Source organism: Sinocyclocheilus anshuiensis, unplaced genomic scaffold (genome assembly GCF_001515605.1).
Source record: "Sinocyclocheilus anshuiensis isolate Anshui unplaced genomic scaffold, SAMN03320099.WGS_v1.1 scaffold2319, whole genome shotgun sequence".
NCBI classification, from domain to species: domain Eukaryota; kingdom Metazoa; phylum Chordata; class Actinopteri; order Cypriniformes; family Cyprinidae; genus Sinocyclocheilus; species Sinocyclocheilus anshuiensis.
The window spans coordinates 341413-353654 of NW_015539850.1; the positions used below are offsets into that span (position 1 = coordinate 341413).

The 12242-nt window shown below is 40.0% G+C and overlaps 1 protein-coding gene across 1 annotated transcript in view; it reads left to right on the forward strand.

The window, feature by feature from the left end:
- Positions 1 to 12242, forward strand: part of LOC107684631 (zinc finger E-box-binding homeobox 2-like) — a 77472-nt gene that overhangs the window by 61979 nt on the left and 3251 nt on the right. The window contains exons 4-8 of the mRNA XM_016480929.1: positions 1646 to 1840; positions 3189 to 3403; positions 5447 to 5555; positions 5778 to 7318; positions 10565 to 10772. Coding sequence (XP_016336415.1) covers positions 1646 to 1840; positions 3189 to 3403; positions 5447 to 5555; positions 5778 to 7318; positions 10565 to 10772 — 2268 coding nt within the window. The remainder of the gene's footprint in view (positions 1 to 1645; positions 1841 to 3188; positions 3404 to 5446; positions 5556 to 5777; positions 7319 to 10564; positions 10773 to 12242) is intronic.

A 12242-nucleotide genomic window follows, 5' to 3' on the forward strand; every position in this document is an offset into this window, starting at 1 on the left:
ACACACACACACACACACAAGGGTTTGAGAAACACTGTTAGGCCGTGTTTGAGCTTTCATCGCTGATGTAGTTCAGGAGGAAGGTTGTGTAGTTTTAATAAAGCTTTCTAATGTTAGACACACACTCCAGAGATAAACAGCCCACGATCCTCCTCTGCAGGGAGGGACGTTCTCGGCTCGAGCGACAGAAGCGGAAGGAAAACATTAGGACGTCGACTTTAGAGCGCTTTCTTCTGCGAGCACGAACTTCCCCAAATCGCATTTCAGGACAAAATCTAATTTGTGCGTAAACTTGATTTGTTAAAATCATGTAAGCCGCCGCAGCGAGGAGCTAAACGTGTTCATTTGTCGGGCCGCGGCGCTCACGCGTGTTCACGTGAATGATAGCGAGGCAGGTCTAGTAATGAGAGAGGAGGGAAATCATTTGCTCTGTTAAATAATGTTAAAGGGCTGCCGGCTCTCTGACATTTTCAAGACATTTTTGACAGCGACACAGCCCAGCGGCTCGACCTTTGCACAAATGAGACGATAAAATGTTTACTGTCAGACAAACCTCAGTGCAGAGTTTATACCTTACACAAGCTCATCCTAATTAAAAGGTAGCTGATAAACCTCAAGCCAAACATGCGTTGGCCCCCTGCTGTAATATTTAACTTGTCTGACGAATGGTTGAGAGCTATTTATTCTCTGTTAGATAATATTCTGTTATATAATAACGTAAAACACCTTTGATTTCCTGTATCTTCTCTTGTAGAGAAAAGATGTGGAGAAATAATTATGACACTCTTTGTGTCTATTTTCTACATACACTGATTCTCCATATGAGCAAATGTTATTGCTTTTTCACAGCTCAGTACTCACTTCTCAGTTATGTTTCATGTTGTTCTCAGATGTTTCTCCTAAGATTCCCAAATGAGTGACTAGTTGTGATGCAGTACGACTATAGAGCTATAAAATGAATGTGGAGAGCAGCTCAGGTCATTTGATGAGAAATGTTTGAGTTCATATTGAGATCTCTGAACATTTAGAAGAGACACGAGAGATTACTCGAGTCTTTTTCTCACGAGAAACATCCAAGAAGCAGGAAATTCAGCAAACATTTCTACTCATTCTCATTGCTGTCTTGGAGAAACAACTGGTATATTTGTAATTTTCTTTTTGTGGGCATTTTCGTGATTCAAATGTTTGCTTTTTAAGTGGCAAAGGAAAAATAGCACATAGCCTCAGCCCTGTTGTGTCTTCACTTCAAAATTTCTTCTAATTTCTATTCTAATTATCTACTTCTAAGTAGAGAGCTAGGAAGTGATGTTGGGATTACGACATATGTTTCTGCTCCTTGTCTGACTGCCTCTAATACATTTAAAAAGTAGAAAAAAGGGTTTATCGTTAAAAAGCTTTTCCACAATTCCAATGGTTCTCCTGTTAGATTAAGTCATATTTCTTATTTTAGTGTCCATTGGGTGGCTAGATAAGGCAGTAATTTAGACATGTCCCTCCTAGAACATTTCTCTAATGTTCCTGTGTTCTTTTGATCACAGCTGCTGCCGCAGGTTTCCGTCACCTTCCAATGCACCATATTTTTCTCATGCAAGCAAGAATCCAGGTTTTATTTAAACGCTTTCTCTCTCTCTCTGTGTGTTTCTAGTGAAGAGCGTACACTGCGCTACTGAGTTTGAGGATTTCTTCCGGAAGCGTAAACTGGTGGACAGTGAAAGTCATGTGGTCAGCATTGCCGAATACCTCCAGAGAGGAGACACAGCCATCATCTACCCCGAAGCACCGGAGGAACTCTCCCGTTCCCGCCTCGCCACGCCCGAAGCCAACGGACACGAGGAGAACGGTGAGAATGCCCAGCAGCTGCTGCCGCCGTCTGATTGGCTGCATGCCGCAGTGTTTACCTTTAGTGCAGCTGTCCGAGTGGTGAAATCATAAACCTGAAATTTCCCGTCCCGAGGGGGGCAGCCGCATACCTCTATTATGAAGAACGTGTGAAAAATTAGACGTGCGAGCCACCAGAAGCGATTACAATGGAGAGAACACAACTGGCCCCCAAACGGCATCAGTAAACGCACTATGTTCGGGTTTAAACCATTGTAAACAACTGCTTTTAGCCAGTTAGGGTTAGTAGCAGTTTATTCCGACACAATCCAAAGAAGTCCAGGCCAATTGTGAGGCTCCCATCTGCTTCTGTTTCAAGACCCGGATTTGATTTTGGACACCAAGTGGCGACCCATATACAAAACCCATAATGTTACCATAAACTGCATAGAACCAACACAAATACAATTTTAATAGAAGAATGCTTGGTAACACTTTACTTGATGCATTTATGCATAATGCATGTTCATAAGGTACGTTATAAAGTATGATATTTCTTTTTTCAGAAATAACCTAAATATTTACAGATTCCTTGTTACAGTGCAATACAATGTTCTAATGCATTATACTTTCTAAAGGTGTAAAACAAATAGGTAAGGATAATAAATCTGTGGTTATAATTATTCATGAGATCATACAGTGTATTATGAGGTGCATTACAGGGCATAATTAATGCATTACAATTATTTTATGATGCATTATATACAAAGGCTTAACATATGTTTTTATATTAATATTAAAGAGCAAAGGTGGCTAGTGGCAGAAACAATTCTCATATTTGCAGTTATCATATAAATAAAACCGACTACATTTATTTTCAACTTAGTTTTATTATTGATTTACAATTCATTTTGAACAATATTTACTGAAAAAAAAAAAAAAATGTGCATTATCCATTCCCAAAAGGGTCAGTGGATATTGAATTTGACCTGTTTTTTAAGTTATTGGCCGATGCCATTATCTTTAAATGGCTAAACATCTTCCAAACGATGGGCCTGGCTAATCTGACATGTCTGTCGCTAGCATGTTCCTGCTTTAGGAGTCTAAAATAGTTTAAAACATGAATGTGTTATATTTCTTCACCTAAAGCCCACGAGCAAAACTCAGCGAATTGTGTGAATTCGAATGCACCTACTGTGTGTTCATGCATTGGCGTGAGTGCGTGTTTGGGTGGCAGTGCCAACTTTGATGGCGTCACACAGTGGAGCAGATTGTACAGATACCTCCTTGTACCACCCTGGGCACAACGCCCATTCGCTGCCATTGATTTGCTGACCTTTTGGCCCGCTGCCCCTCTCTCTCTGCTGCAGACCTGCCACCTGGAACTCCAGATGATTTCGCCCAACTGTTGACCTGCCCCTACTGCGACCGGGGTTACAAACGCTTGACTTCCCTAAAGGAACACATCAAGTACCGGCACGAGAAAAACGAGGAGAACTTCGCCTGCCCTCTGTGCAGCTACACGTTTGGTTACCGCACTCAGCTGGAGAGACATATGGCCACACACAAGCCAGGACGAGATCAGGTGAGCCACACTTCCTCTCTCGCTCTCTCTCTATCTAATGTGCTGTATTCCCTCGGAGAAAATATATAATTTTGACTGGCAATCATTATTAATTTTTCATGCCATTTTGAAGATGCAGATCTTTTAATGGTTATAGCCTTAATTGAGGTCTAAATGGTTTTTTGATGGCCTGCTCTGATATGATTCTGCAGTCTTATATTCACGATCGATTGACTATGTTAATTTCCAATTTTGAAATGTATCCGCTCTTAAGGTTTTCTTTTTTATGTTCTTTAAAAATCAGTTTCTCTGCGGTGACAGAGTAACACATCATAATTTCCACGTGCGTAAATGATAAACGTGAGCCGAGCACTCAGCGTTTTATTTCTTAACAATCTGTTGCAGCATTATTTACATACATTATATGGGTTGTTGTGGCTGTCGTGTCAGATATAAGACGCATTCGCCTGTATAAACAGGTAGACACACTGGATCTCCTCTGGTAAATAAAGCAGGTCTATGTAATGCAACGTGATACGTGGATCTCTCTAGTGACTGAGCCACTTAAAACTTATCTTTACGACTCAAAGCGGACATCAGACTCGCTCCTGTAATCATCCGAGATGAGGTACAGCAGCTCTTTTATCTCTCAGATATGACGTTCTGACTAGAACAGAATGATTTGATACACGACAAGCTGCCAACTTCTTCACCTGATGCCACGGTCCGCTCGAAACATGAACAGATGGCCCATTCTGCACCCGTGACCTCTCTAATCCACAAATTACTTCCTATTTGTTGGTCTTTGTTTGTGCGCTTCATCTTGAAAGACTTTCCTGTTGAAAATTTGCAGTTGTCTGAAAATCCGATGGCCATTGAAATCAGTCCGTGATGCGCAGTAGAGCGCTCTACATGTGTACGTGACTGTGGTTTACCGATACTTGCTAAGCCCAATAAAATGCAAATACCCAATCAAATGCCCCTCCCACATCATGCTTGACACACTTAGCGCAAGTGCATCACACTGGGCGGAAAAATCCCTCTCCTCTCGCTGCTGCCAGTCACAATTAGGCAGACAGAGTGACTGTATCACATCGAGGGTGATGGTGGGACTAAAACCTGCCTCCATCCTCAGAGGGAAGGTAGGGGTGTAAAGCAGCTGTTGCTGTTTGTTTATGCGACTCGGCAACATATGAGCGAATGGTGGGGTCCCTCCCCGCCGTGGGCCGCCTGGCTCCCTGCTTGATGTTTGAAGGTTGCCGCTGTTTGAACAATCCTCCCTGTGTCCTGTGCTTTATGCCATCTGTCTCCAGCGGAATGCGAGCCTCTCTCTCTCCCCACCAGTTGTCGGAGCCGATCATGGGCAGCGCTCACAGGCCTTTTGTGTTCCTATGCCCGTTCGACATACTCACCTCCCACTCTGAATTAATTGTGCTCGCCTGGTGCGCTCTCTGCTTCTCTGCACTGACGCCTGTATTGTTGTTGTTGTTATTGTTATTATATTTTGATTTTCGAGGCTCTGCTTTGAATTGCAAATGCGAGGGGCGCAGCGCTCATGTTCTACCTTTGAACAGCAAATGAAGTGCCTGCCTACGAGCCGCATTCACGCATTATTAAAGAGACCTTTGAAGCCTTTAAACAGTCTACAAATTTGTGTCCAATTATGGAATTGCAACATTTATGCGAGCCCACCTTTTTGCGTAATGAACTCTTTGCACAGGTATCTGAAGGATGTGTTGGTTAAATATGCGTGATTTGTTTGGAACGATTATGCTAAATTAGATGAAGTGGATCATTTCTGCCTCCCTAATGAGGAAAAACATCTTAAAAATAGGATTCTTTTTGTTCTTTTTTTTTTCGCTGCCAATGCAGCGTTTCTGGCTCTAGAGTCAGGAAATGAAAAGGTATGAGATGCTCTGTTATCACTTCTCAAATGCACCCAACCAAAGCAAGATGCTGCTTTACAACGGGAGCCATTTGGCCCGTCATAAAATTATTCACTGAAATCTTGCCTGTTGTGTGTTTGTGCAAGAGAAGCTCATGTGAATATTTTCTCATCCACAGCACCAGATACTCAACCAGGGTTCTGGCAACCGCAAGTTCAAATGCACCGAATGCGGCAAGGCCTTCAAATACAAACACCATCTAAAGGAGCACCTGCGGATACACAGTGGTACGTCATTTTCTTTCTTTCATAACGCATTGCTTTAGTAAAGAATGTTCTTAATTCTACATCATAATTAATGGGTTCTTTGTTTGCTTTGTCTCAGCAAAGATGTTTCATTAGATAAAGAGAGGGTACACACTCTTTACATGGAAAGAAATGTAATCAGTGTCGATAAGAACATCTATCACTTTTTGATGTGATCAAATTCTTTGTCTGTCTTCACTGTAGGTGAGAAGCCATACGAATGTCCAAACTGTAAGAAGAGATTCTCGCACTCCGGGTCCTACAGTTCACACATAAGCAGTAAGAAATGCATTGGACTGATCGCCATCAATGGCAGGGTGAGGAACAACATGAAGACAGGTTCATCTCCGACCTCTGCATCGTCCTCCCCAACGAACAACGCCATTTCACAGCTACGACACAAACTGGAGAATGGCAAACCGCTCGGTTTGCAAGACCAGTCCAACCACCTCAACATCAAATCTGAACCACTGGACTTCAACGACTATAAGCTGATGATGGCCTCTCATGGCTACGGTACAGGCAGCCCCTTCCTCAATGGTGGTATGAGGGGAGGCAGCCCACTGGGCATTCATAACTCCCAGAATCCCCTTCAGCACCTGGGCATGGGGATGGAGGGGCAAATGCTGGGATACCCATCACTGGGAAACAACCTGAGCGAGGTTCAGAGGGTCCTGCAGATTGTGGACAACACAGTTTATCGACAAAAGATGGACTACAAGCCAGAGGAGATCGCCAAGTTGAAGGCTTACATGAAGGAGTTGGGTTCCCAAATAGAGGAACAGAAGCAAGGGCTCACCTCTCCAGGTGGACACCAGAATACTCTTCCACTCATCAATCACAACGGTGCCACCAAGAGCATCATAGACTACACACTTGAGAAGGTCAATGAAGCCAAAGCCTGCCTTCAGAGCTTGACTACGGACTCTAAGAGGCAAATAAGCAATATCAAGAAAGAGAAGGCAAATCATATGCTAGATATAGGTATAGAGGACAAAACGCATGAGAATAATAATCTAATATTTACACCCTTCTCCTGCCAATATTGCAAAGAGACCTTCCCTGGCCCCATTCCCCTGCACCAGCACGAGCGCTACCTTTGCAAGATGAATGAGGAAATCAAGGCAGTGCTTCAGCCCGCTCAGAACACCTCGACCAACAAAACCGGCTTGTTTGCTGAGAAACATGGCCTCTTGCATCCCTCCGTCATTCCCGAGAAGGGCATCAACGGCCCTATCAGTCCCTACAAGGACCACATGTCAGTGCTGAACGCTTATTTCGCCATGAACATGGAGCCCAACTCAGAAGAACTACTGAAAATCTCCATAGCAGTCGGCCTTCCGCAGGAGTTTGTGAAAGAGTGGTTTGAGCAAAGGAAAGTATTTCAGTATGCTAATTCCAGGACTCCTCCGCATGCAGACGAGCCGCTCAACTTGGCTTATCTCTCTAAGAAGGAGTTTGGCAGCCCCAATGCAAACAGCAATCTGGACAAAAGCTCGAGCCCCATGTTTGGTCTGAACCCCTTCGCTGCCAAACCCCTGTACACTTCCCTCCCGCCCCAAAGTGCATTTCCTCACCCTACGTTCATGCCTCCGGTCCAAGCCAGTCTCCCAGGGCTGAGACCCTACCCCAGCCTCGACCAGATAAGCTTCTTGCCACACATGGCCTACACGTACGCGGCAGGCGCGGCCAGCTACGCCGAGATGCAGCAGAGGAGAAAATACCAGCGGAAGCCAGGGTTCCAGGTAAATAACAGACTCTCTGTTTCATAAACCCTCAGGCATTGTGTTTATTTTTTCTATCCCTCTGGTGAGTGGCGCTCGGCTTCATTCAGACACTAATTAAAAGCCACTCAGAGCGGGAGAGGGGAACTCACCTCACGCCCAGCGGCGGATGAGGCGATGAAAGAGAACCGCGGTTCCTGTAGTAGATGTCAATGCCTCTAGTGCCATACGCTGGCTCTTTTAGTGGTGAAGGTTATGTTGCCAGTTCTTGAGTGGCTCGTCCAAGATACCGAGAGCAGGAAACATCAAAGTGGCAAGTGTTCGTCGGTCTAGAGTAGATGCGCCTGTGGCGCCACTGCTCTTTTTCCCATCTCAGGTGTGAGAAAAACCAGAGTCATAGAGAATCAGTGAACCTTAGACATATCTCTTTATTTCTACCCCTTTTTTCCCTATATTTCTACAGCGAGAAAAGCTGAAATGAGCTTGAGCATAAAGATTAATAATGCACACTCCCCATGTTCATTACAGCTCAGCGCTGAGGGCTGTTTAACATCGGGGAAACCATTCTGATAAAAAAGTATTAATAATGTTTCCTATTCTAAGTTATTAAATTAGATTTTAAAAATACAGCTAAGGGCATTTAGCTCAAATTGATTGCGGAACGATAGCACAGAGCTTTTTAAAAGAGAGTGTGCAGAAGTATTGTCAGTCCAGAGCCGGCTGTCCTTAATGAGGGCATCGTCGCTGCAGTTTTGGCCATTTTGTGCCCCTCTTGATTTAATCATTACCGTTTGAAATTAGAGGACTGTGGCAATATTCCCTACTAAGACTCTCTCCTTATTGTTATTAGCTTCTAATGTAATATTTTTTTCCCCATTAATTTAAGTTTAAGCCTATCGGGGTAATCTCTGCTCAGATAAATACTGCGCTAACACCCTTTCATGTATGAAATTAAACCAAATTTGAATGCAAATATATGGAATAAGGTGTGATTAAGAAGAGAGAAAGGCCTCATTTGTAATATCCTGCCTTTACATGCTTTTTCAGGTCGCAAACATTTTAATATTCAATTCTTAAGACTCCTACTCCAGTTTTAGCTGAGAAATGCGTATCTTATTAATTTTTACATATTCCATTTTAAATTAAAAAAAAAAAGAAAATCATGAAATACATAAATAGATTAAACAAGCAAGTTCTCTGTCATTTACAGTTTATTGATTATTTTATCTGGGTGTATAATTTATATTACAGTTCATTATGAACATATTTAATTATACATAATCATGAATTAAAATATTAATAAATTCTATCATTAGATCATGTTGTTATTTTTTATATCATATTATATCATATCACATCATATATCATATCATATCATATCATATCATATTAATTTTGAGTTGTAAATTATTATAATTGTAAGTAATTGATTCTGACACCAGCAGCTTCTGTAAATGTTTGTTTTATTCTAATGCTTATTAATTTGTGATTTGTTATTTTTATTATTCTTGCACCATAGAGTGAACCGCATTGTGTGATGACAATAAAACTAATGCTAAGCTCAAGGAGCTAACGATCGCCGTCTCTTTCCAGAGCGAGCTTCTCGACGGGCCGGCAGATTATCTGAGCAGTCTAGATGATATGGCCGACCCCGAGGCCTGTCTGTCCAGGAAGAAGATTAAGAAAACAGAAAGTGGTATGTACGCGTGTGACCTTTGCGACAAAACATTCCAGAAGAGCAGTTCCCTCCTCAGACACAAATATGAACACACAGGTATATATACTGTTCTAGACACCATCATTTAATAACTGTCTGTCTAACTCCAGAATATTCACGCTGCTTCTTGCTTTCTTTCTTTCGCTTTGTCTTTTTCCACTACCTTAATCATGTTTTCTTTTTTTTTTCTCCTTTTTTAGTAAAAGCCAACATGTTTCTCTTCTGTTGACAGTCAGTGAGAGGATTTGCAAATGTAATTAATGTGGCAAAAACATGACACTGACATTGCACTAAATTAAGAAAATATTTAAGCAAAATTAAACAGTTAGAAAAAAACAAACAAACAAGAAGCTGGACTGAAATTGTTTTTGGAATTGTCTGGGAGTGAACGGGAGCATGAACCTTTGACCTTTGCACTGTTAGTAGAGGCTACATTCAAACCACACATTTATTTATTATTTATTAATTTACAGAATTGATTTTGGATGGTTGTATGAACAGGGAAAATTACATTTCAAATGTGAAAAAAAAACAAAAAAAAAACACTGGCAACACTTTTGCTAAATGACTTCAATGTGACATTTTTAGGTTGTAAATGTGTTTTTATATTTTTTGTATGCCAGTGTAACTTAACAGTTGTCATAACTGCATGCTTGATTTACCCTTGCAGTTAATATAATGTATTCACTATGTTAATTATTACACATAATAATGCAGCAATATACTTAAATTTATACTTGTATTTTGATTTACATTAGATATCAAATTGTCAGAGTCACATCTTTGAACAGTAACAATACAAATAGAATAGAGAATGCAAATAAAGATAATTTTTTCTAATTTAATTTTGAAATAAAATATGACAAAAATGTGACATTTGTTGCCTAAATCAGGATTGGACACTTTCGGTGTGAATGTAGCCTGACAGCATGTGTACACTGGTTCTTTAACACTGATCAATCCGCTGTAAGCTTGAGGCTACGCTTTTATTGAAATTAATAATTTTCAACAGAAATCGTTTTGTATACAAATTGATTTAGCATGGGCTATCTTAGAACCAATAAAATGATAATATAACATGTTTTATAAAACTGCATAGGGTTAAAAACACAAGATGATTTAAATAAAAAAAGGCCAACGACATCAAGAATTAAACTCATAGAATAAAATTAATTCCACACATATAAGGGTTTGCAAGTAAAATAATTGTTTTTCAGAAGGATGGGAGAATAAAGTGGCTGGAGCAGCTCTGCAGCTCTTCAGAAATATAAACGGAGCATCTGTCCGCTGAAAGCAACTCTAGACAGCTTCATTGATTATAAAGGGAGCGATTTAGTTTTGATGCATATCATATCATATCATATCATATCATATTAATTTTGAGTTGTAAATTATTATAATTGTAAGTAATTGATTCTGACACCAGCAGCTTCTGTAAATGTTTGTTTTATTCTAATGCTTATTAATTTGTGATTTGTTATTTTTATTATTCTTGCACCATAGAGTGAACCGCATTGTGTGATGACAATAAAAATAATGCTAAGCTCAAGGAGCTAACGATCGCCGTCTCTTTCCAGAGCGAGCTTCTCGACGGGCCGGCAGATTATCTGAGCAGTCTAGATGATATGGCCGACCCCGAGGCCTGTCTGTCCAGGAAGAAGATTAAGAAAACAGAAAGTGGTATGTACGCGTGTGACCTTTGCGACAAAACATTCCAGAAGAGCAGTTCCCTCCTCAGACACAAATATGAACACACAGGTATATATACTGTTCTAGACACCATCATTTAATAACTGTCTGTCTAACTCCAGAATATTCACGCTGCTTCTTGCTTTCTTTCTTTCGCTTTGTCTTTTTCCACTACCTTAATCATGTTTTCTTTTTTTTTTCTCCTTTTTTAGTAAAAGCCAACATGTTTCTCTTCTGTTGACAGTCAGTGAGAGGATTTGCAAATGTAATTAATGTGGCAAAAACATGACACTGACATTGCACTAAATTAAGAAAATATTTAAGCAAAATTAAACAGTTAGAAAAAAACAAACAAACAAGAAGCTGGACTGAAATTGTTTTTGGAATTGTCTGGGAGTGAACGGGAGCATGAACCTTTGACCTTTGCACTGTTAGTAGAGGCTACATTCAAACCACACATTTATTTATTATTTATTAATTTACAGAATTGATTTTGGATGGTTGTATGAACAGGGAAAATTACATTTCAAATGTGAAAAAAAAACAAAAAAAAAACACTGGCAACACTTTTGCTAAATGACTTCAATGTGACATTTTTAGGTTGTAAATGTGTTTTTATATTTTTTGTATGCCAGTGTAACTTAACAGTTGTCATAACTGCATGCTTGATTTACCCTTGCAGTTAATATAATGTATTCACTATGTTAATTATTACACATAATAATGCAGCAATATACTTAAATTTATACTTGTATTTTGATTTACATTAGATATCAAATTGTCAGAGTCACATCTTTGAACAGTAACAATACAAATAGAATAGAGAATGCAAATAAAGATAATTTTTTCTAATTTAATTTTGAAATAAAATATGACAAAAATGTGACATTTGTTGCCTAAATCAGGATTGGACACTTTCGGTGTGAATGTAGCCTGACAGCATGTGTACACTGGTTCTTTAACACTGATCAATCCGCTGTAAGCTTGAGGCTACGCTTTTATTGAAATTAATAATTTTCAACAGAAATCGTTTTGTATACAAATTGATTTAGCATGGGCTATCTTAGAACCAATAAAATGATAATATAACATGTTTTATAAAACTGCATAGGGTTAAAAACACAAGATGATTTAAATAAAAAAAGGCCAACGACATCAAGAATTAAACTCATAGAATAAAATTAATTCCACACATATAAGGGTTTGCAAGTAAAATAATTGTTTTTCAGAAGGATGGGAGAATAAAGTGGCTGGAGCAGCTCTGCAGCTCTTCAGAAATATAAACGGAGCATCTGTCCGCTGAAAGCAACTCTAGACAGCTTCATTGATTATAAAGGGAGCGATTTAGTTTTGATGCATTGTGATGTGCAACTCATGCCCGCTGTAGACATGGAGTTAAGGTCACATTCTATTCCAGAGACTAGCCAGTGTGAATAAAAGAGTGAAATAAAAGTGAATTAGAGGAGGAGAGTAACTGCACTCATACACACACACACACACACTCTCACACACACACACACACACACACACACACACACA